The sequence below is a fragment of the Panthera pardus genome, unplaced genomic scaffold, assembly GCF_024362965.1.
Source record: "Panthera pardus isolate Hobbes unplaced genomic scaffold, ASM2436296v1 HiC_scaffold_11, whole genome shotgun sequence".
Classification (NCBI taxonomy): Eukaryota; Metazoa; Chordata; class Mammalia; order Carnivora; family Felidae; genus Panthera; species Panthera pardus.
Window position 1 is genome coordinate 54824620 of NW_026526666.1, and position 26905 is coordinate 54851524.

Sequence of the window (26905 nt, forward strand, 5' to 3'; positions counted from 1 at the left end):
GCCTGGACCTCTCTCCCCTAAACTCCAGACTCATATTCAAATGGACATATAATAAGCATCTAAAAATATGCACACAAGCTATCCTTAGTAAGATTAACAGCTGACTTCTCATCAGAAAACATTGAGGCCACAAGGCAGTAAGATGGATGACATTCAAATTGCTGAAAGAAAAAGACAATTCCATTTCTAGCAAAAATACCCCTCAAAAACAGGAAAAACCAACATAAAGCATAGTTGATACATTTGAAAACACTCAGATAATACAAGTATGTTCTCTAAATACATTGGAATTTTTAAAAATTTTTTAATGTTTGCTTATTTTTGAGAGACAGAGTAAGAGCAGGGGAGGGGCAAAGAAATAGGATGACACAGAATCTGAAGCAGGCTCTAGGCTCTGACCTGTCAGCATGGAGCCCAATGCGGGGCTTGAACTCACGAACCATGAGATCATGACCTGAGCCAAAGTCATTTGACCGACCGAGCCACCCAGGCACTCCATAAACACATTGGAATTAAATGAGAATACAAAAACAGGAAGAAATCTGGGAAATCCCCAAATATTTGGAAACTGAACAAGTTTCTAAGTAATTCATGAACCAAAGAAGAAATCACAATGGAAATGGACTGTATTTTTAACTCAACAGAAAAGCAAATGTCAAAATTTATGGAAAGCTGGCTTAATATGACATAGTAAAATTTACAGGTTTGAATGCCTCTATAAAAATGGAAGAAAATTTTTAAATCAATCACCTGAATTTGAAATTTAAGAAACTAGATAAAGAGTAAACCAAACCAAAGGCAGCATGAGAAAGAAGAAAATTAGAACCAAATCAATGAAATAGAAAACAGAACACCAGGGGTGCCTGGGTGGCTCAGTTGGTTAAAGTGTACAACTCTTGATTTTGGCTCAGGTCATGATCTTGCAGTTTGTGGGTTCGAGTCCCGTGTCAGGCTCCATACTGACAGCTCAGGGCCTGGCGCCTACTTTGGATTCTGTGTCTCCCTCTCTCTCTGCCCCTCACCCCCGGCCCCCCCTCCACCCCCTGCTTGCACTCTTTCTCTTTCAAAAATAAATAAACGTTAAAAAAAATTTTTTTTAAAAGTCAAGTGTATCTGTATACAGTAGTAATGAACATTATAAAAACAAAATTAAGAAAACAATTCCATTTAGAAAAACATCATAAAGAATACTTAGAAATAAATTTAACATAAGTACATAAGACCCGTACACTGTTGAAGAAAATTACAGATTTTCTAAATTAATGGGAATGTATACTATGTTCATGGATTTGGAAGACTAAATCTTATTAAGATGGCAATATTCCACAAATTGATATACAGAATCAAAGTAATCCTTATCAAAATCTCAGCTGGGCTTTTGGAGAAATTGACAAGCTGATGCAAAAAGTGATATGGAACATAAAATAACTAAAACAATCATGAGAAAAAACAAAGTTGGAGGGCTCATGTTCTGAATTTTAAAACTAACTACAGAGCTATAGTAATGAAGACAGTGTAGTACTGGCATAATGATACACATATGTATCTGTGGAATAGGACTGATTTAGGATCAATTGATTTTTAGGATCCTTATATTTAGGATCAGTTGATTTTCTTTTTTTTTTTTTTAAACTTTTTAAATGTTTATTATTTTTGAGAGAAAGAGACAGAGAGCAAGCAGGCAAGGGGCAGAGAGAGAGGGAGACCCAGAATCGGAAGCAGGCTCCAGGCTCTGAGCTGTCAGCACAGAGCCCGACGTGGGGCTTGAACTCACAGACTGCGAGATCATGACCTAAGCTGAAGTCAGCCACTTAACTGACTGAGCCACCCAGGCGCCCCATGGATCAGTTGATTTTCAACAAAGGTACCAACACAATTCATTGGTGCTGGAACAACTGAATAAAGTTGGACTCCTACCTCACAGCATATATGAAAATTAACTCAAAGAGAATCAGTGACCTAAAATTAAAACATTTCTTTTAAGATTTTTTTGTTAAGTAATCTCTACACCCAATGTGGAGCTCAAACTCATGACCCTGAGATCAAGAGTTACTCCTCTGGGAATGCAAGCTGGTGTAGTCACTCTGGAAAACAGTATGGAGGTTCCTCAAAAAATGAAAAATAGAACTACCCTATGACCCAGCAATTGCACTACTAGGTAATTATCCAAAGGATACAGGTGTGCTGTTTCGAAGGGACACATACACCCCAATGTTTATAGCAGCACTATCAACAATAGCCAAAGTATGGAAAGAGCCCAAATGTCCATCGATGGGTGAATGGATAAAGAAGATGTGGTATATATATATAAATGGAGTATTACTCGGCAATCAAAAAGAATGAAATCTTGCCATTTGCAACTACGTGGATGGAACTGGAGGGTATTATGCTAAGCGAAATTAGTCACAGAAAGACAAATATCATATGACTTCACTCATATGAGGACTTTAAGAGACAAAACAGATGAACATAAGGGAAGGGAAACAAAAATAATATAAAAACAGGGAGGGGGACAAAAGCGTAAGAGACTCTTAAATATGGAGAACAAACAGAGGGTTACTGGAGGGGTTGTGGGACGGGGGATGGGCTAAATGGGTAAGGGGCATTAAGGAATCTACTCCTGAAATCACTGTTGCACTATATGCTAAATAATTTGGATGTAAATGTAAAAAAAAGAAAAGAAAAATGCAAATCAAAATGCATTAGGGTGATTAAAAAGACAGTAACGAGTGTCAGTGAGGATGTGGAGATACTGGAACCCTTATAACACTGCTGATGGGATTGTAAAATGGTACGCAAACCTTGGAAGACAGCCTGACAGCTTCTCAAAATGTTGAACATAGAATAATTAGCAATTCTACTTCTAGGAATATCCTCAAGGTATCTGAAGACATATCACTACACAAAAACCTATACATGGATGTTCACAGCTATTATTCATAGTAACCAAAAGGTAGAAAGAGCCCACATATCCATCAACTGATGAATGGATAAAGAAATTGTGGTGTATCCATATAACTGAATAGTTTTTAGCCATAAAAAGTAATGAAGTACTGATACATGCTACAACATAGTTGAACCCTGAAAACATGCCCAGTGAAAGGAACCAGTCACAAAAGACCACATTTCATATGATTCCATTTATATGAAATATCCAGAATAGGCAAATCCATACACACAAAAGTAGTATGTCAAGGGTTGGGGAGAAGGGGCAGAAAGCAACTGCTAATGGGTACAGGGTTTATTTTTGGAGTGATGAAATGTCCTAATACTAGATAGTGATAATGATTACACAACTCTGTGCATAATACTAAAAGACACTGAATTATACACCATAAAAAGGTGAATTTTGTGTTGAACTTCAATATAATTGCTATTAAACAAAATAAAGGTCCTCTAAATACACCCAGTTGCAATAGCCATAGGATAAAATTTCACGCTTTTGTGGATTTTTTTTAAACTTGTACTTTGCCATATAAAGATCTCCTAGAGAGCTAAGCCTGTCAAGTGATTTGTTTTGTTTTGTTTTGTTTTGAACTAAAGAATAAACTGAAGTTGTGTTTGTAAAAAAAAATAATAATAAAAATGAAAATAGTTACACACTCCTCCAACTGAGCTAGCCAGGTGCCCCCTCAAGATGAAAATAAAACTCTCAAAAGAAAACATAAGGGTAAATCATGACCTTTACACAATGGTTTCTTAGATAAGACATCAAAAGCACAGGGCATCTGGCTGACTCAGTCAGTAGAGCATGCAACGCTTGAACCCAGGGTCGTTGAGTTCAAACCCCAGGAGGGAAACAGAGCTTACTTTAAAAAAAAATATATATATATATATATATAACAACAACAAAAGACAAAGAAATAGACATATTGGACTTCATAAAAATAAAAAAAAAAACTTTCATGCTGGAAACAATACCATTAACAAGTGAAGGAGGAACCTACAGATTATGAAAAAAATATTTGCAAGTCCTATCTAGTAAGGGACCTGTATCAAGAATGTATAAAGAACTCTTACAACTCAAAAATAAAAAGGCAACCCAATTAAAAATGGGCAAAGTATTTGAATAAGCATTTCTTCAAAGAAGATATACAAATGGCCAATAAGCAAATAAAAAGATGCTCAACATAATTAGTAACTAGGAAAATACAAATCAAAACCTCACTGAGACTTCACTCCCACCAGGACAGCTATAATAAAAAAGACAGTAACAAGTACCATCATGAATATGGAGAAATTAGAACCGGCATATATTGCTGGTGGGAATGTAAAATCATGTAGCACTTTGGCCAACAGTTTCTCAAAATGTTAAACACAGAACTACCACTCCTAAGGGTACATTCAAGGGAAATGAAAACAATATGCTGATAAATTTATACACAAACCTTCAGAGCAGCATTATTCACAACAGCCAAAAAGTGGGATCAACCTAATGCCCATCAACTGATGAATAAACAAAATGTGCTGTATCTATTAAAATGAAATATAGTATGGAAATAAAAAATAATGAAGTACTGATACATGCTACAACACAGATGAACCTCAAAAACGTTATGCTAAGTGAAAGTAGCCAGTCACAAAAGACTATATTTCCTATGATTCCATGTTATGGACTGAACTATGTCCCGGCAAAATTCATGTTGCAGCCCCAACCCCAATGTGACTACATTTGGAATCACAAACTTTAGGAAGCTTAAATGAGGTCATAAGGGTGGGACCCTAATTTGATAGGACCAGTGTCCTTATAAGAAGAGGAAGAGAAAAAACATTTTTTTAAATAAATTTTTAAAAAATAATAAATAAAAAGAAGAGGAAGAAACACCAAAGTCTCTACACACCCACACAAAGAAGCAGCCCCATGAGGACACAGCAAGGTTGCCTATAACCCAGAAAGAGAGACCTCACCAGAAACCTTGATGAGGCACCTTGATTTTGGACTTCTAACCTCTAGAACTGTAAGAAAATAAACTTCTGTTGCGTCAGCCATCTGGTCTGTGGTATTTTGCTATGGCAGCCCTAGCAGAATAATACATTCCACTTATATGAAATGTCCAGAAAGGCAAATATATAGGTAGAGAAAGTAGATTACTGGCTGTCCAAGGCTGGAGATTAGAGTGGAATGGAAAATGGCTGCTAATGGGAACAGGGTTCCTTTTTGGGGTGATAGAGATATAGTGTAAAATTAGGTTATGGTCATGGTTGTACAACTCTACGTACATACTTAAAACCAGTGAATTGCATACTTTAAATGGGTGGACTTTATGGGTGAATTTATGTGAGTTATATCTCAAAAAAGCTATAAAAGAAAAAAGGTATTACATTTTTTTTTTAAATAGTGCCATGCTAAGTACCATTCCTTAAAATCTGAACAACTTACCAAATATTGTATAATTCTGGAAAGAAATGTAAAACATGGAAGATATTTCCTAACAGAAAGGGAAAAGGATTTCAACTGAAGTTCTTCTTCAGAAGTCTTTTCAAATATTGAAAAGGAAGTTGCACAAGCTATAAAAAATGCGATCGTTGTCACAACTAAGGGCATTAGGAGTTCATCCTTCAGTAGAAGAGGTAGCATACTGTAAGGGAAAAACAGAAAAAACATCAAAAGAGAATTGCCAGTTCAAACCACATCACTCTGAAAAAAGTTTTAAATGAGTTTATAAGAAGTATACTGAAAATACTATATGAATATTGGTTTGACTCACCTAAATGTTGACACAAGTAAAAACCAGGTAGACATAAAAGGAATTTCACTTAAAACTAAGCAGACTGGTCTAAAATGATAAAGAAAAAAAAATATTTTAATCTGACAGAATTTCAATTCTTGTGAAAAATATAAATACATTTTATCTGTCTGATCTTCGGGGTAGCTAAACAAACAAACAAACAAACAAATAAAAAACAGCCAGTAAGGTCTCCATATAGATCACTGATTCATTTTTTTTAATACCTATCAATCCAAACTAAGTGAGTCTAAACATAGAGAAGGTATCTACTCCTCATAATAACTGAAAAACTGCTTCTTTCAATATTCCATTAATGGAACATTTTTTTTCTAGCCTACAAACAGCAGCTTAAAGAAAGGATCTGATAAACAGATCCAAACATTCAGAGATAGAGTTTTTTCGTGTTTCATCCTACTTGGGAAAAATAAGTCAATTTCCAGTATAGTGGTATTCAAACTTCTTTTGTATGATCCTCCATGATACATATTACTAATATAAGTTAAAAATTAAAGTTGTAACAGACAAGATCATCTTCTGCCACTGAAGCAAGAACAACAGAGATAAAACTTACAAGAGGAAACAAGCTGATATTGGTAGAATAAAAGAAAAGAGGGGAAAAAAAGTAAGAAGCAGCTACAGGAAAAGAACAATAGTATAGGAAGAGGAAGCATAATGCCAATAAAAGGAACTTTATTATAGAGTTTAGGATTATGGGTCCCAACTCTGTGACCTTACCACCCACCCTGGTCTCATTACCTTCTGGATTCTACTGTGGCAATGTTCAAGTAGAAGAGGACCTGAGTCTTAGTCCCATCTCTGCCACTTATTACTGTATGACTTTGAACAAATGATTAATTTTGCCTTTTTTTCTTATGTATAAATGGAAATAATAATACTTGTATTGTTAAGTAGTTGAAAGAACTCTTTTACTAGTATTACCTAATTTTTTAACATGATTATTTCTGTGTTTCTAACGTTTACTACTGATTGTGGTACGTTACTTATGTACAATACTTGTTGTTATAGTTGTTTTGGGTCTCCTTATTTTAGAAGCTTTGAGCATTCTCCTTTTTAGAAGGATGACTTTCCCCCATATCAACTAGCATATGAGATGTAAAGTGTGGGGTTACAAACCAATTGAAAACTGCTGCACTAAAAGAAAATACTAGAACTTTCAGTTTCACTGCTTGATGCTTTTTAAATCAGAATGTATTTATGTTAAAAATATACACATAGTAGGTGCTCAATAAACATTATTTCTCTTTCTGGGTCAAAACTCCCATTTATTCATTCAATATTCATTTACTGAATATAAGCATTTGTGGAAAACTTATTACGTATAAGCACTACTCTGAAAGGAATACAAAGAGGAACATAACTCAGCCCTTGACCTCAAGGTACTTAATATTTATAATCAAGTACCAAAATCCTCTGCATCCTCAACCTCTTTGAATCTTTCCCTTTATCACCTTGTTCAAAACAAACCTTGGCTCCCTCCCGCTGAGGAAAATGCTGTCCCTCTGCCCTCTCAACTGTGCCTGTTTTGTTGTTTCCACAGCCTTCAAACAAATGGACCCAGAGGGAGATAGCATCCTTGGTCTTTATCACTTCTTCCACACCAGTTCTCCCTCTCTCCGCCCGACCAATCTCCACCTTTGAATCTCATGTCATCGGGCTTCATCCCTATTAGTCCTCATCTTTGTTACCATCCACCAACCACAAGGTCACTTCCCTCATTACTCAATCATTTCAACTCCTTACTGTCACTCTCTACAACCCTACTCATCTTAATTCCTGGCAATTTTTACATAGACATAAGTGATCTTCCAACATCCTGACTTCTCATTTGCTGGAGCTCCTCTCTTCTGGTGATCACATCTTCATCCCTACACCTTAGGGTCATACTCAGGACTGCAAACCCTCCATAATCACAACCCATCAACTGCATCCTGACCACTATCTCCTACATTTTCAGCACTCCAAACTCCAAACAATCTTTTATCCCATCAAGACTTTCAATCCATTATTCCTACCACCTTTTCACTTTGCCTCACTCCTTTGAAGTCTTTCCCCCTTCTTAACCAAGCAGTTTAAATTCTAAGGTCAATCATTATAATACCACCCTGCATTCACTTGTAAGCCCCGAGCAAGCCCATTATCCTCACTAGACAAAACCATAAACCTGGAAAGACCCAACTCTCCACTTGTACTTATTCCAACCATAGTGAGGAACTGCTCTTGAGAAAACCATTTACCCACACTATTTTCACTTTAAATATATGATCATGATATTCGAGTGTGTCCAACACCTACTATTTATTTCTCTAGTCTGTTCACATTCTGTGTCTCCTTAGAATAATTCACACCTTCTCTCTCCTCATAATCCCCAAAGCTCCGACACATTCTTGCCCAATGGCCTTGCCTTCCACTTCACTGAGAAAACTGAAGCAATTAAAAGAACTTTCACAGATGCCACCATCACATCTACTCTCTCCCCAGCATCTGTACCTATCTACCCTATTCCCTCTATTTATTAAAATGAAAACTCATGCATCTGTCCAATGCCAGTTCCATTTGTGCTCTAGGTCCTATCCTACCTCCCTTTCCAAGGAATTTGCTCCAACAACTCCTACCTCCCTCCTCTATCATCAATGTTCCCTCTCTACTGACCATTCCCACACCATGATTTCTCCTATCTTAAAACAAACGGGTACATGAGTGGCTCAGTCAGTTGAGCATCTGACTCTTTTGAGATCAGGTCATGATCTCACAGTTTGTGGGTTCGAGCCCTGAATTGGGCTTTGTGCTGACAGTGCAGCGCCTGCTTGGGATTCTCTCTCTCCCTCCCTCTCTCTGCCCCTCCCCCACTCACTCTGTCTCTCTCACAAAAATAAACATTAAAAAAAAAAAAACCTCACTTGACTCTACTTTCTCTAACAACTGTTGCTCTTATTTTTTCTCCCCTTTTCAGCAAAACTCACCTAAAGAACCCATCTCATACCATATACAAAAATTAATTCAAAATGGATCAAAAATCTAAATATAAGATCTAAATTCATAAAATTCTTAGCAATAACATGAGACTAACTCTTTATTATGTTGGATTTGGCAATAGTTTGTTAGATCTGACACCAAAGCCTAAGCAACAAAAGAAGTAATAGATAAATTGAACTTCATCAAAATAGAAAACTTTTAAAAGATTTTAAAACTTTAAAAAAAATGCTCAAAAGCACCAGTTATTAGGGAAATGCAAATCAGAACCACAATGAAATACCACTTCATACAATTAGGATGGGGAAAAAAAGGAAAATAACAAGAGCTGGAAAGGATGTAGAGAAACCGGAAACCTCATACATTACATTACTGGTAGGAATGCAAAATGGTATAGCTGTTGTGGAAAAGTTTCATGGTTCCTCAGTCAGTTGAATATAGAATTACTATATGACCCAGAAATCTCACTCCTGGGTATAGACTCAAGAGTACTGGGGCACCTGGGTGGGTCAGTCAGTTAAGCATCCAACTCTTGATTTCCACTCAGGTCATGATCTCATGGTTCCTGGGACTGAGCCCTGCATCAGGCTCTCTGTGCTGACAACAAAGAGCTTACTTGGGATTCTCTCTCCCTCTCTCTCTGCCCCACCCCTCCTGTGCGCACATGCTCTCTCTCTCTCTCTCTCTGCCAAAATAAATAAACTTGAAAAAAAAAAAGAGTACTAAAAACAAATGTTCAAACGAATATGCAAGAATGTTCATAGTGGCACTACTCACAATAACCAAAAGGTGAAAACTCAAACGTTCACCAATTGATGCATGGATGAACAAAATGTAGTAAATCCATACGATGCAGTATTATTCAGGCATAAAAATGAGTATTGATACCTGCTACAACATGGATTAACCTTGAAAATATTACATAAAAGAAATCAGGCACAAAAAGCCACATATTGTATGATTCAAATTATATGAAATATACAAAATATATAGTAATATTTTAATTTTTTGAGGAACTTCTACAGTGTTTTCCATGGTGGCTATACCAATTTACATTCCCAACAAGAATGTAGAGTTCCCTTTCCTCCACATCCTTACCAGCACTTGTTCTCTCTTGTCTGTTTGATAAGAACCATTCTGACATGTGTGAAGTGATATCTCATTATGGTTTTGATTTGCATTTTCCAGATGATTAATGATGTTGAACACCTTTTCATGTACCTGTTGTATATCTTCTTTGGGAAAGTATCTATTAAGGTCCTTTGACCATTTTCAAAAAAATTGTTTTTTTTTTTACTAATGAGTTGTATGAATTCCTTATATATTTTGGGTGTTAATTCCTGATCAGGTATATGGTTTGCAAATATTTTCTCCCATTCCACAGACTGCCTTTTCATTTTGTTACTCATTTCCTTTGTTATACAGAAGCTTCTTAGTTTGATGTCATCCCGCTTATTTATTTTTGCTTTTGTTCTTTGTGTTTTTGGTGTCATATCCAAAAGATCATGCCAAGACCAATGTCAAGGAGCTTTTTCTTTTAGGAGTTTTATGGTTTCAGGTCTTGCATTTAAGTCTTTTTTTATTATTGGGGGCAGGGGGCAGAGGGAGAGAAAATCTCAAGCAGACACCACACTCAGCATGGAGACCAACACAGGGCTCTATCCCATGATCCTGGAATCATGACCTGAGCCTAAATCAGGAGTCAGATGCTCAACCGACTGAGCCATCCAGGCACCCCACATTTAAGTCTCTACTCCATTTCAAGTTAATTTTTGCGAATGGTGTAAGATAGGTGACCCATGACCTTAAATATCTTCTTTAGTCAGCTTCCAGGATATCAACCTTGTGGTTTTTCATCCTACATCACTAACCATTCCTATTTGCCTCTTCTCCTAAGACCTCTTAACATTGTGTGGCCCAGGACTCAGTCCCTGGTTCCTGTCCCTATATATACTCGCTCCTTTGATTATGTCATCCAGTCTCATGACTTTGTCCTCTCTACTGACAAACTACTAAATTTCTATCTTTAGCTCAAACCCCTCTCATATATCCAACCTAGACTTAAATCTAAATGCTAACCCAATATCTCTGTTTCGATATCCAAAGATCTGTCCAACACTGAACTTGGTCTCACCAGGTGTACACCTAGCCTGATCCTGTTTCAATGGCATTCTTCCCGACTTCAGTCAATCACTATTCTATCCTAGTTCCAAGCCAAAACCCATTGACACACCTTTGACTTTTCTTTTTCTCTCACATGCTACATACAAATCATCAGAAACCCTTCTGGCTCTATTTATATATTCACAATGGCCACTTCTCACTTCTTCCACTATTACTACCTTGATCCCAATCACCACCACTTCTCACCTGGATTATGGTAACAGCCTTCTAAGTGGTTTCTGTGTTTTCTTGCTCCATATAATCTATTCTCGACCTGTAGCCAGAATGCTTTTATTTTTTTTTTTTAAACTTCATTGAGGTATAATTGATACACAAAGAATCGCACATATTTATTTAATGTGTATAATTTGACAAGCAGAGTGGATCCTTTTAAAACATCAAGTCAGGGGTGCCTGGATGGCTCAGTCAGTTAAGCATCCGATTTTGGCTCAGGTCAAGATCTCGCGATGTGTGAGTTCGAGCCCCACATCAGGCTCTGTGCTGACAGCTCAGAGCCTGGAGCCTGCTTCAGACTCTGTGTCTCCCTCTCTCTCTCTGCCCCTCCCCTGCTCTCATTCTGTCTCTCTTTCAAAAATAAATAAACATTAAAAAATATTTTAAAAATAAAAATAAATAAAACATCAAGTCAGATCATGCTTATTCCCCAACACCCTTCCAAGGCTCCCCACTTTCTTTAGAATAAAAGCCAAAGTTCCTAATGTGGCCTACAAGGTCCTGTAGAATTTATACCTCTGTTACCTCTTTAACTTCACCTTCTATTACCCCCTACCTTGACCACCCCATTCTGGCCACATTGGCCATTCTGTTGTTCACTAAACATACCAGGCATACTCCCATCTTAGGACCTTCACACAGGCTGTTCTCTTCATCTAGAATGTTATTATCCCAAATATCCACACAGCTAATTTCCTCATCATCTCCAGTCCTCTCAAATATCTCCTCAATGAGGCCTACCTATCTGTATTGAGATTACAACCTGTACTTCTCCTGTAACCCCACCTCCAATACTCCCAACTTCCCTTATCCTGTTTTATTTCTCCCTCATGGCCTTTATTACCTTCTCACACACTGTTTAATTTCTTATTTTTATTTATTAGTGTCTGTCCTTGAGAATAAAAGCTAAGAACGTAGGAATTTTTGTCTGTTTTGTTCATGGATACATACCAAGTGTGCAGAACAGTACCTGACAACCAGTAGGCACTCACTGAACATTTATTGAATGATATATCTGTTTAGCGATAGATTAGCTAGGACCAGGTCAAGAAAAACTTTCAATGCTAACTTTAAAATATTTTATCAAAATTATATTAAAGCCATGCACTGTTATAAATGACATAAGTACAGTTGTAGAGCAGGAACTCCAAGCAATTCAGGGCCCGGGGCACCTGGGTGGCTTAGTCGGTTGAGCGTCCGACTTCAGCTCAGGTCATGATCTCACAGTCTGTGAGTTCGAGCCCTGCATCAGGCTCTGTGCTGACAGCTCAGAGCCTGAGACTGCTTCGGACTCTGTGTCTCCCTCTCTCTCTGCCCCTCCCCCACTCATGCTCGCTCTCTCTCTCTCTCTCTCTCTCTCCCTCTCTCTCAAAAATAAATGTTAAAAAAAAAAAGAAATTCAGGGCCCAAGAGCTACTATGTATGGTCAGATTACAGATCACTGAATGGGCTGCCTTTGTATGGGGTAGAAATTCTGGGGAATTTGAAAGCAAACCTTTCCATAGTTCCATCACCTGGCACCAGGAATTTGTGGAGGGTCAGCCAAGCCTCACTTAATAGTGGTAGGAACTAACTCAGGTTTAGACTTTGGAGGATGAAACTAAACTGTCCTCCTAGTCTGCAATGATGTGAGACAGTTTTGTTTCAAGCAAAGAAGCCTTCCACATAGGCCAGCCCAGCTCAGAGCAAGCTCTGCACTGAGATCTTAGTCCAAAGCTCCACCTAACAAAAGCAATACTTTTTCCATTTGTCATTGGTTATTCTGTCCATGGCTCTTCCACAGGAACCTAGCGAACACAGGATAAGGCATGGAAGAGTCACAGGCTAGGATTGATCTAGGGCAGGATTCAAGTGTTCCAATGTGTTCTGGGTAAACACTATTTTAATGTTGGGATAATATACCTCCACTGTCACCCAATATCTATGATGAACTATGATGACCAGGAAAAAATTTTAATGCTCTTAAAACAAAGCAGTCTGATTAAGAATGGCCAATTGTGTCTAAACAAAGATTTTGACAAAAGAAACAGAACGGAGCCACCATATGAAAGCCCCTCAAGAGTTGAAAGAACAGAGAACAAAGCTACTGAATAGATGTGGAAATGAATGAAATGAAAAAGGCAAAGATGATAAACAGCCTCCAATCTGAGGAAAAGCTCTTTAGAAGACATATTTTTATTAGCATATAAAAAATATATATGAAGAAACAGACAGAAATAAGTGTGTCAGTAATAATTCTATGAAGCCTTTTCAATTTAAAATATTATATTTTATAAAGAAGTAAAATTGTAAGAAATCATTCTGGAAAAATACAATGTTATGAATAATTTTATCCAACTACATAACATTTGTCACTTAGGTGATTATATTAGGTAACAAGTTTATGTATATATTATAAACATATAATAATAAATAAATAAAACACATACTTGAAACATTTTTACTTACAATGATACCAAGAGAATGGACTTTTCATGTACTTGGAAAGAAAATAAAAAGAATGATAGTGCACAGCTAACCTTTAAGGAAAAAGGGGGAAGAATGAGATATAACAGCTTGTCAATCATAACAGCAGTTTAAATATGAATCTAAATAAAGTCATTTTAAGTAAAATTTTAAAGCTTAATGTAGCTTCTATCTAGAAAGAAAATACCCACACAACACTAATATGCATAATTTTATTCAAATTTAGTAAAACATTTATTAAAAAAACAATGATTATATAGCTATACTTAACCATCAAAAACAAGTTCATTCAGACTCAGTTATGAATAAACAAAACTACTATATACTTCAGACACAACAATCATACCTTCATCCTCCCTTGGAATCTCTAACAATTAAATTAAATTAAATTAAATTAAATTAAATTAATTAAAAAGCATTGAAGGAAGGACAAGAAGTTCAAAATCTAAAACTAGCAAGACAAATCTATTTTAGTGTTTTTAAAATGTACATTTCAATAAAATATATTGAATATTTTATAAAGTAATCATTTGTTATTTGGGGTTTTAAATCAGAATTATTTAGATCTATTTTCAGAAGGTTATGATCTGCATATTGGACATCTATCTACACAAATCCAACCCAGGGCAAATCCTATCTACACCACCTTCTAAATACATTATCTACCTACTTCTTTCCACTGCCCTCTGCTGATGGTGGCACAGGAGTGGTCTAAGCCACACTCATCTTTCTCTTGGACTCCTGCCACAGCCTCCTAATTGGTAACTACACTCTTGCCTCCTACAGTCCACTGTGCACTCAGCCACCACACCAGATCATGTAAATTTCCCTATTTAAGGTCCTCAGGTAGCTTCCCATGAACACTAAGAATGAAATCCAAACTCCTATATGGGTCCTGCCTTCCTGTTCCAGCCTATTTCTTACTGCCTCCCTCACTCACTTCATACCAGCCATTTCATACCTGTCTATGTGCCAAATATGCCAATGTGTTCATGCTTTAAAGAAAAACATTTTATCAAATCAGAGCACAGATCTTGTGAATGGCTCCTTCTGGCCATTCAGTTCTAGGCTCAAATGTCACTTACCTCAATCTAACCAAATCCATCAGCACTCTTTTCGCCTAATGCTATTTTCTTAATAACCCTAATCACTCCCAGATATTTCCTGGTTAACAGATCGATTTTGTTGCTTATCCTTTCCTGCCACTAGCATGAAAAACCCCAATTAAGAGAACAGGGAGGTTACCTGTCATTCACTTACACACCAGTACCTAGAAAAGGACCTCCTCGCACATTAGAGGGCATTCGAAAAATACTACTTGAATAAATTAAAGACAATCACTTTGCTGCTATAGATATATTAGTGTTCACACTATCAATTACCTCAATTACAGACTTATGTTGAGAAATAATTCAATCTTTACTGAAAGGAATACACTTGAAAATAATTATAATGGGAAATGATTTCAAAGTTCTCAGAAGTAATCAGTAAAAATTCAAAACATCAACACAAATAAAATTACAGAAGTCATTAATATAAATCTTTTTTAGTTTTTTAAACATAGTGGCTTGTATTAAAACATAGCAAACAGCGGCACCTGGGTAGATCAGTCGGTTAAGCATTCGACTCCCGATTTAGGTTCAGGTCATGATCTCACGGTTCGTGAGCTTGAGCCCCGCATCAGGCTCTGAGCTGACAGTGCAGAGCCTGTCAGAATCCCAAGTGGATTGTCTCTCTCCCCCTCCCCCAATCATGTTTTCTCCCTCCCTCCCTCTCTCTCTCTCTCAAAATAAATAAATAAACTTAAAAAAATAGCAAACAGAAATAGGAAAATAAGAAAAATTAGGAAATAGGAATTAGGAAAATAAGAAAAAATTAGGAAAATACAGGAAAAAATGTTTTTCCTGGCTTATAATCCTAGAAGTAATTACCTCTAACACTGCTATGGTTACTTAAGTTCTGAAATTTCATTTGCTTATCTGTGAAATCTACCTTTATTAGTATGTTATTTCTTAGAAAAATAGCATAATCTCATGTAAGCCTGCAAATATTTCAAGTTAAGCCTACTGAAGACATCAGAGCATTACTAACCAGATTCCTTCTGTTCTAAAAATCCTATAGAATATTAACTGTCGATGACTTACAATGCTGAGTTCACTCTCAGAATGAAACAAGAGAAGCTGTCAATGAAACGGTAATAAAAAAGCAAAGAGGAAATGAAACCATCCTTTTCACACTGTGGTACTCATACATACTTTTGCAGAATTTACCGTTATGTTCTGGCTTGTTTTCAAAATGCAATGTAAATAAGTGGCAGTCCCCAAACTGAAACCATAATTTCTAAATTGTTGTCTCCTTTTAAGTCCACTAAGACTTTTGTTTTCATAAACTAAATTTTCTTGGTATTTTAAAAAGATATTTTTAAAATGTCATTTTATAGGGGTGCCTGGGTAGCTCAGTCAGTTAAGTGTCTGACTTTGGCTCAGGTCATGATCTCAGTTGGTGAGACTGAGTCCAGTGACAGGCTCTGCACTGACAGTGCAGAACCTGCTTGGGACTTTCTCTCTCCCTCTCTCTCTGCCCCGCCCCTGCTCATGCTGTCTCTCTCCCTCTCTCTCTCTCTCTCTCTCTCTCTCTCTCTCTCTCTCTCAAAATCAATAAATAAACTTTAAAAAATAGTAAATAAATAAAATGTCATTTTATTGATCAAGGCACAAAGGAACAAAATTTTAAACACTACAGAAACACAGCCAAGGAGGATATTGTGAACCTATTCAGAGACATCCTAAGTTGTAGGAAATATAACCAATTCATCCTCAAACTAACACAAGTCACCTTCCTAAAACAGATATCTGTCCACTCTCCTCAAAGATGTCTTTTGGCTCCTCTGGCACACAAATCAAACTCCAACTTTTTGAATCCAACATTCAAAGTCTTACCCAGTTTGATCCTTTTTGACTCTTATCTCTCACTATACCCTCTCCTAACCTCAACACACACACACACCTTTCATTGTTTAATAACCATTATTAACATCCCCTATCCTTTCCCGCCTCTGTATCTGCAAGCTCTTCCTCCTGCCTTGCATTCTCTTCTGCTATATAACCCCCTCCTATTTCAAATCTTGCCCAGCTTTCAAAATTTGGCTCCAATCCCACTTATTCTAAGAAGCTGTCTAAAATCTGCCCCCAGGGGCATGTGAATGGCTCAGTCAGTTAAGCATCCAACTCTTGGTTTCGACTCAGGTCGTGATCTCAGTTTGTGAGAGCAAGCCCCGTATTGGGCTCTGAGCTGACAGCACAGAGCCTGCTTGGGATATTCTCTCTCTCTCTCTTTCTCACTCAAAATAAATAAATAAACTTAAAAAAAAATTTTCTTAATCTGACCCCAAAGTAGTATCTCCCTTTCCCACACTATTACAACACTAAATGTGTAATAGACCTTAATACCATCTGCTTTATAGTATAATTATTTAAACATGTCTGTCACCACTCTTTTCTTCTTTGTATTCTCTCACTGACTAATACAAAGCAGAAGTTAAATAATTGTTGAGTTAAACTGAAAGATTCTGATTATTCAGCCTAGCACCTAAGTATGTTAGACACTCAATACATGCTCACCAAATAAATGAATGTATTATTTCTCAGTCCAGTAAGTCCCATTCAGAGCAAGAATATAATTACCAGTTGCAGCAAGAATTAAGTATTTAAAGTAATAAGAAACTTACCAGAGTAAATCTGAATCCTTTGGAAGAGGGCTGAAGTGTTAATTTTACACATGCAGGAAGCAGGCTCAAAAATGTAAAACAAAAGCTAAAAAAACGAATAAAAATAAAACATTTGTTTTCTTGGTAGCAGTATCTAAAACAAGGAAATATTTTTTTAGTATAAGGATCACATTACTTACCAACTTAGGTTGATTTAAAATTAAAGTTATATTTTATTTATTAAAATTAAAAAAATTTTTAATGTGTATTTTATTTTTAGACAGAGAGAGACTGAGCATGACTGGGCGCAGGGCAGAGAGGGAGAGAGACACAGAATCAGAAGCAGGCTCCAGGCTCTGAGCTGTCAGCACAGAGCCCGATGCGGGGCTCGAGCTCATCAACCACGAGATCATGACCTGAGCTGAAGTTGGACACAACCGACTAAGCCACCCAGGCACTCCTATTTTTATTTATTAAAATTTAAATTTAAAACCAAATAACATTTAAATAAAATCCATGCACTGAAATATTTACCCACTTTAATATATACATGATTACATAATACAGAGAACAACATTACAATACTTATTTATAGAAAAGAATCAAAAAACAGATACCTAAAAGTCAATTATCACTCAAAATTAAGAAAACACAACCAGGTATAAAAGGGACAATATATAATACAAACAATCATAACATTTACTCGCAAGAGAATCTCTCTGGCCCTCTTCTCACAAAAGTTAATTACCTGATTTTCAAGCCCATGATAAATCAGAAAGAACAAGTTAGAAAGGGAGTGGGCCACTGCTAGAGCCTCTCCTACTAATGGCTGATGAGCAAGGAGGAAAAGGAACTCAAAAGGTAGAGCCATCTGGAGCCATTAAGTACCATGGCAAACGGCTTTTGCAAGCCCTGAAGACGAGTATTACAACACAATACAATAATTGATTTTCCCACCATTGGTGGCTTTGTGGCATTGTTAACCCGGATTAGCTGAACCACAGTTCCCTGAATTCTCTCTCTAGTATGCTTCCTCCTACAGTGGGCTACACAGGATATTCTCAAAAGAACTAGAGGACAGAAGGAGGCAGCACCCATTCTGTAGCATGCACACATACACATTCTCCCAGTTATTCAAACACTAATCCTGGTGTTGCTGGGAAGAGATTTTGCAGATGTAATCAAAGTCCCTATTCAGCTGATTTTTAACTTAATCAAAATTAAGATTCTTGAGCAGCCTGACTTAATCAGTTGGAAGACTTTTACTTGTGTTTTTAATGTTTATTTATTTTGAGAAGGAGAGAGAGAGAATCCCAAGCAGACTCCACACATGGGGCTTGATCTCACAACTGTGAGATCACAAACTGAGCCAAAATCAAGAGTCAGATGCTTAACCAACTGAGCCACCCAGGTGCCGCTAGAAGACTTTTAAAAGAGGGCTTACGCCTGGGGACACTTGGTGGTTCAGTTAAACAACAGACTTCAGCTCAGGCCATGATCTCACGGTTCGTGGGTTCAAGCCCCACACTAGGCTCTGTACTGACAGCTCAGAGCCTGGAGCCTCCCTCTGTCTCTCTGCCCCTCCCCTGCTTGTGCGCTCTCTTTCAAAAATAAATAAATTAACATTTTTTATTAATGTTAATTAATGTTAATTACTGTTAATTTAAAATGTTGATTAAATTAATGCTAATTTTAAAAAATTAAAAAGAAAAGAGGGCTTGGGGCTTCCCTAAACTCAGATTCCAAAGAGCAACTGGATGTGAATTGCTTTTCCTTCCCTTTTAGATACTCCTTCCCGAATGCCTGCCTTGTGGACTTCCACGCTCTTCAGTCAGACCCCGCAACTGTATAAACCAAAGCCTTGTAATAAATTCACATGCACCCACACACCTCCTACTGATTCTTCTCTGGTTGAACCCAGATTGATATACACCAATGAAAATCATGACTCTTCAAGACAGTGTTTAATCCTATTTAGTAGACTTTGTTTAAGGGGGAGGGAAGTAGGTAACAATCCAGAAAGATTATCACATAAAATATTGCAAATAAAAGTTTTGTTGTGTAGAGTGATAGGTTTATGTTATGTGGAAAATTCACTAATGAAAAACATCTCATTCCCTAATGATGTCAGATAAATGAGTTATTTTCATAACACTTTTAGAGAGAAGCTTATATAACATTATATACAAACTTTGTATCTCTTACCTGATTATTATCTGGAAGTGGTGTGGCAAAATTTCCTTGATCTTCAGAAAGATACTGAAGCTGCACCAAATATTGGCTACTTTATCCTGAAAAGAGATTTGTTAAATTCTACATTCTGAGGGGTGCCTGGGTAGCTCAGTTGGTTAAGCATCCGACTTCGGCTCAGGTCATGATCTCACGGTCTGTGAGTTCGAGCCCCGTGTCAGGCTCTGTGCTGACAGCTCAGAGCCTGGAGACGGTTTCAGATTCTGTGTCTCCCTCTCTCTCTGACCCTCCCCCGTTCATGCTGTCTCTCCCTGTCTCAAAAATAAATAAATATTTAAAAAAAAAATTTTTACATTCTGATATTACTGAAAGAAATATTAAACTCTACGAGGTACAGCCCATAATCTCTAAACTTTTGAGACATGAAGCTCTTGTTCACAATTTTATAACTAAGTTGATTAAACTCTCCATGGAACACACACACACACACACGCACACATACACACAAAAATTCTTCATTTTTTGCAATGCAAACTGACCTATATCACTAGCCAACCATAATCCAGACATTCCCAAGAAATGTTCATTTCAAACAGCAGTACACGATCCCTAGATACTGAAGTTTATTCATCTTTGGAAATTTTTCTAGGAAATCTTATTTTTTTCCTAATTTACAGAACATACATTTTTGACCCATTTTATCACATACCTAAAATTATCTCAAGTATAACTTACTAGCAACTAACAATGACAAGAGTTAATTGCTAATAAATCAAGGCATTTAAAGACATTAGCAGTTGTGGTAGGATCACTTTCAAAATTAAATTTGTAACTACAGCTCTCTGCTCGTGAAACCCATCCTCTACACAGCTGCTTAACTCACAGCTGTGTAAGCATAACATCAAGAAAGTAACCATCACTGACAACTGTACCACCCTCCTTCCCTCTGTCAGATCAAAGAAAATACTCTTCAGATTTTGAGGACAAGTGAATGGAGGTGACCAGCAACCCCATCAAACATTATGATACTCATTTTTATAATTATCATGATAAATACTATTTCTGAAATAGAAACGAGGCAAATAACCAAGCAGTTTAGATGGAGAATTAAACTTTTCTTTAAATAGGCTTTAAGGTTAGAGGAAATATAAAGAAGTTAGGAACACAATTTTCAAAATTCAAACCACAGCTCTGCCATGTACAAGCTACATGAATCTCTGACCTGAGTTTTCTAAAATTTTTTCTAATCTTTATTTTTGAGAGAGAGAGACAGAGACAGAGAGACAGAGAGACAGAGACAGACCATGAGCAGGGGAGGGTCACAGAGAGAGGGAGACACAGAATCTGAAACAGGCTCCAGGCTCCAAGCTGTCAGCATAGAGCCTGACGTGGGGCTTGAAACTTACGGGCCACGAGATCATGACCTGAGCCAAAGTCAGATGCTTAGCCAACTGAGCCACCCAGGCGCCCCATGTGACCTCAGTTTTCTAATCTATAAACTGGATACAATAGATACCTCAGTCAGAGCTATCGTAAAAATCAAATAAAACCACATGTGAAGTATGTGGCACCTAGTAAGTAAGAGTGGTGACAATAATAGTGATTATTTGTGATTATCAATATCAGTAGCAGCAGTATCCCCATCAACATACAAGTCACACATTCCTCTTCCATCACAGCACCAAACTCTTTTCTTATCTCTTTCAAAATGCTGGTTCCATCCTCCTATAGATCCACCAAAAGATAATCTAGAGCAATTTATATATTCAAAAATTAGAAAGATATACTTTTCTAATTCTTTTTAAAAGAAATGTTTATCAAAAGCAAATTATCTCTAAATATGTTGTCTCTAACTTTATTAAAAGGCCTTTTTGTTTCAGAAAAATGGTTTGTTTAATTTAATTACTAAATCTAAATCATCAAATTATCCATGTAATAAAAGTTTAACAAGAGTGATTAAGCTAGCATTAAATGAAATGAAATGAAAGATTCTCATTAAAAATTACTATGGATGAAGGTTATATAAGGAATTATGAGATCTTCCTGAAGCAAACATGATTATTAGTTTAATAAATAATTTCCTAAGACTAAAAAGAGAATATAAACCAAAAAATTACAAAGCTGTTAACTTTGTAGCTACAACTTCTCATGCTGTCTTTCACTATGGATCCTATTTCATTATAAAAATGTATAATTGAATTATGGCTTTCATGATGGCATAAATATTATCTATTCATTTAATGCACTAGAAAATGACAGCTGAGCTAGATTATATACTGGATTAAATAACTGGCAAGGAATGACTGGAAGGAGTGTAGCTGAAGTTACATTCCTTGTGTGTCTTCTACATGAAATCCCAGGACTCACAGCACAGGTAGTATAACAAGAAAAGAGTGAGAAGAAAATTAAGGGGTTTCTTTTTTAATATTTATTTATTGGGGGGAGTGATAGAGGGGCAGAGAGGGAGACAGAAGATCCAAAGTGGGTTCTGCACTGACAGCAGAGAGACTGATGCAGAGTTCAAACTTACGAACCACAAGATCATGACCTGAGCCGAAGTCAGACACTCAACTGACTGAGCCACCCAGGTGCCCCAATGAGAAAGAAGTTGTTTTGTTTGTTTAAATGTTTATTTACTTTGAGAGAGAGAGAGGAGGAGGGGCAGAGAGAATCCCAAGCAGGCTCTGCATAGCATCAAGCCCAACATAGGGTTCGAACTCATGAACCTTGAGATCATGACCTGAGCCGAAGTAAAGAGTTGGGTTCAACCAACTGAGCTCAACCGGCTAAGCCACCCAGGTGCCCTAAGAAGAAAGTTTTCAAACATACCTCAAACAATCCACGATCAACTGGGAAGAGTCTTCTTAGAACTTGCAGTGTTTGCTCCCTTTCTGTACAGAATGGCAGCCAGCAGAGAATGAAGGAAGCTACAACTGTACAAGCTAGCTTAATTAACAATACAAACCTAGAACAAAAACAAAGGTGACCAGTAGACAAGGAAAGGTTAATAATTCTAAGAAATGAGTCTCAGTCTCACTAAAGATGATAAATACAAATATACAGCAATAATAAATCTATGCTACTAAAAAAGGTTTAATATGGCAGTGTGGTCAAATCAGAGTTAAGCAATTCACAATCATTAAGATGTACACCTCTCTAACAAAAAGACTATCACCATCTTAATTAACATTTAACTTAGATGCCTTTCCAATCAGCCATGAAAAAAACTATCAAACTGGGATGTATTTCTAATAAGTATAAAATATAATATGCTCTAAATGGATGAAATCTTATAGCAATACTCTTAACAAGAGCCAATCCACATTACCTCCAGTAAATTTACATAGATCAAAATATTTCTCTAGTTTGGAAGATTTAAAATAATACAGAACATGACAATCTCTCTTCCAACTCACCTCAGAGCCAACACATTAATAAGAAGTCACCTAAAGGCAAAATGAAAGACCACCTTCTCCCTGGTAAGTATGCCAAATAAATTCTCTGAAGTAATTTTTAAAATTCTGTAGTGTAAAAGCCACTCACCCCTTTCCTTTCAGGCCTTTTTTAAAACACTTGCCGAGTAAAAAGCAAAAAAATGGCAAAGAGTGGTAAAGTTCCATCTGTTTATAATTTATAGCTAAGCAAAATGCCAACGAGCCTAGCAGGTCCCAGTCACAAGATACTCCAAGAACACCCCACAAAGCAAAGCCAAGACTCACAGAATTATATATGTTCCTGTGTCAAGGAAATTATCTCAATAATTAAAAGAAATAGATCTTGCATTTTATAGAACATATTTCTTATGTGATTTTAAAACAATATATACAATGAAAGCTATTTCTAAACAGAAATTTAAAGTATTGAAGTCATAAACTAATTTGAAATTGTATATAATGGCCTCAAATATATTAAATCAGACTGCTAAATAGAGCAACAGATTTGTTCCAGGTTTAAAGACCACTAAGTAGTTAACACGTAGCGTTGTTTCTGCTAGACTATTTCACACTATTACTATAATAACATACCAAAATCTAGACAAGAAAACAATGCTCCAAAGTAAAACACACACATACTGATATCACTATACCTCCTCTATAATATGAATCAATATAGTAAGCTATAAGTTGATCAGAAACTAATAACCTTATTATAGCAAAACATTACAATTAGATTTTTCAGCTCAAATGGTAGCTACGTACTCATGTTTGCCCTCCTCTCCTTCCCAAGACCCCATTAAAATGATAGGGAATTTTTAAAAGTAAATATTCACAGCTGTAAAAAAGAATAGGAAGATGGGTTACAACAGATAAAGATTTCAACACACTTCTAGAAGACAGAAAGGACACAGAAGCAGTAACAAATAAAATAGGATGGAAGAAACCAGAGCTTAGAAAATGCATACAGGAGGCCCAAGCAACGACGAAGCCAATCTACTCTGCAAGCCCTTAGAACACTAAGGAAACACCATGAAGGTTAGGGTGCTTGAGTTACATGTTGAAAAGAAAACAGGAGGATTAAGTGAAGATGCCTAGATGGAGAAGTCAAATCCCATCTTACTCGTGTAGAGATTATCTGGCAACCAAATATTTACCACACTACCCCATCCCCTACCCCCAGGGAACAGAAGGAATATTTCTCCAAAGAAGTGTAATAAACTATATACACTAAATACACTAGGGCAGCCAGTGTAGAAGTTAACATTACAGTGCCAAACCTCCACATTCTGACACTTAAGGACCCCCAAGTGTACTGGCCAGCCCCTTGCCCACTTACCTAATAGTGGGCCAAATACAGAGAACTCACATGCAGCTTTCTTTTGTCTTACTCTTAAATAAGCACAGATACACTAGGATGACACACACATTTAAGAAAAACCTATGACAAGAGAAAGAACCAAAAGGAAAAGGGGGAGAAAAAGTCACCCTAGAAGAATGGACATAATTCAGGGAATCATAGAAAAAAGAATAAATTCATATTTAAGATAGGATTAACAAAACAAATGAAACTTAACAGAAGCATTAGAGATAAAGTCAAGATAATCTTGTAAACCATAAAACAAAAGACAAAGAGATGCTCAACACAGAGATGAAAGCTCTAACATCTGTCTAATAAGCTCAAGAAAGAGTAAAGTGAGAAAATCATCAAACCCGAGAATTTCCCAGAACTCAAGAACATGAGTCTTCAAAATAAATGACACATAGAGTATTCAAAATAATTGTCACAAATACCTATGCCTGAACAAATCATTTCAGAGCCCAAAAAAGTAAAAAATAGTTAAGAGCAGCCGCAGCAGCAGCAAGAACAACAGATAATAATAGCAATAAATACTCATATAGAGCTTAGTATCTCCCAGGTACTGTTTTAAATGCTATAAATAATAAAATCCATTTAATTCTCAAAACAAGCACACAAAATGTAGTGCCTGTCTGGCTCAGTTAGAAGAGCATGCAACTCCTGATGAGATCAGGGTCATGAGTTCCAGCTCCATGTTGGGTGTAGGCATTATTTAAACAAACAAACAAACTTAAAAAAAAAAAAGCATACAAAGTAAGGGTAATTATTATCCCCATTTAATAAATGAGGAAAATAAAATACATAGTAGTTAAAAAATGTGTCCCCACCAAATTACATAATCCCAAAAGCTTCAAGAGTTTGATTTTAATCACAGAAGAGATACAAATTCATCAGAATGTTTAAAACGAAAATGGCCAACTACTGATGAAGATGAGTATATGGAACACTAACATCATTTCTAACAAGAATGTTAAGTGGTAGACCATGCTTAAAAACCACTCAGGAATATCTAAAATTAAACATGTACATACCCTATAACTCTGCAATTTCTCTCATAAGAAATATATTTATATGTGTACAAAGAGACTTAGCAACATATCATCATAGCCAAAACCTGGAAACAATCCAAATGTCTATGAGTAACAAAATTATGTGTATTCTTTCAATAGAACATAGAGCAACGTAAGTGAACAAACCACAGCTACACACAACTACAAAAAAACTCACAAACAAAATGTGGAACCAAAAACACCAAACACAAAGGAATACCTGTTGTGTTGTCTTTTATATTAAGTCCAGAAAAGAGGGAAAACTAAACTATAGTGTTATCAGTTGGTATGTGGCTATCTTTGGGAAAGGAGGAGAGAGAAGTACTTAGGAGCTGTACAAGTGCAGATTTTGGATCCTGGCAACATTCTATTTTTTGACTCCCGGTAATCGGTAATCGTTTGTCAATGCACTGAGACACACATTTACATTTTGTGCACTTTTCTGTAAGAGTGTTACATTTCAAAGTAAATACAGTTCTTAAAATCTTGTAAACAACTTTTTTTGTTGTTGTTCTTTTTTTTCTTTATTTCAGCGTTCCTGATATTATCAGAGTATCAGATGGCCATGATCCCAGAATGCAAAAAAATAAAAAAGGCAACTAGGAAAGTGGACAGAATAAAAACTCTGATTTAATCTTTTGTAAATCCTTTGACAAATACACATATTAATTTTGTTATAACTAAAACAGACTGGCATCAAAAGGAAAAGCTATCAATCGATCATGTTGCTGTGGGACAGATGGGGACAGACAGTAATAGTTAATACATCAGAAGATAAAATGGACGGTCATGTCCAAATTTCATCAACTTTCCTCTAAGATTTGTTTGAATGTTCCTTACTTTACATATCAAAAAATTACAGACATAAAATCCACATAGCTTTTAATTATTCAGTTTTAGTTCTCTGAAGCTTCCAGTTACCACTATCTGTTAGAGAAACATCTTGGTTTAAAACTTGAAAAACTCGATGACTATTTCCTTTCTGTCAATGTCAGATGACATTTACAAAAGATAGAAGATCTGTTACACCTCTTTAGAGTTAGAAGAGAATAAGCATACTTGGCACTCTTTTTCCAGGTCTCCAGAAGAGCTTCAGTGACCAACATTTTGTTCCCAAGCCAAAAGGGTATAAGAAAAGCAATTCTACTTTCAATAAATCCGTACTTTACTCTTAAAGTAAAAGCTTGGTGAAAACATTCTATCATATTATTGTGAAAAACAGTTTAAATAAGCAAGTACCCTAGCAAATAAGACATTACCGGATGACAACATTATACACCCTGAGCCTAGATCTCAAAATATGCATCTGACTTCATTTTTAAATTAGTAAAGGATACTGAAAATGTCCATAGTCGATAAGAATAAGGCCTGGATACAGCAATATGCATAATGCATTAGCAACCTGTAAAGAAAAACATTGTGAAATAAGAAAGTCACGTTACTCAGGGGCATCTGGGTGGCTCAGTCAGTTAAGCATCCAACTCTTGATCTCAGCTCAGGTCACGATCTCACAGTTTCGTGGGTTCAAGCCCCACGTCAGGCTCTATGCTGACAGTGCCAGGCCTACTTGGGATTCTCTCTTT

The 26905-nt window shown here is 36.5% G+C and overlaps 1 protein-coding gene across 6 annotated transcripts in view; it reads right to left on the bottom strand.

The window, feature by feature from the left end:
* ALG6 (ALG6 alpha-1,3-glucosyltransferase) overlaps nt 1–26905 on the bottom strand; it is a 65596-nt gene that overhangs the window by 2713 nt on the left and 35978 nt on the right. For all 6 annotated transcript variants that reach the window (XM_019449037.2, XM_019449034.2, XM_019449035.2 and 3 more), the window contains 8 exons: nt 26660–26724; nt 23023–23208; nt 22309–22444; nt 19495–19580; nt 17311–17395; nt 13566–13636; nt 5709–5777; nt 5381–5579 (listed from right to left, as the gene is read on the bottom strand). In XM_019449037.2, the coding sequence (XP_019304582.2) occupies nt 5381–5579; nt 5709–5777; nt 13566–13636; nt 17311–17395; nt 19495–19580; nt 22309–22444; nt 23023–23208; nt 26660–26724 (897 nt within the window). The remainder of the gene's footprint in view (nt 1–5380; nt 5580–5708; nt 5778–13565; nt 13637–17310; nt 17396–19494; nt 19581–22308; nt 22445–23022; nt 23209–26659; nt 26725–26905) is intronic.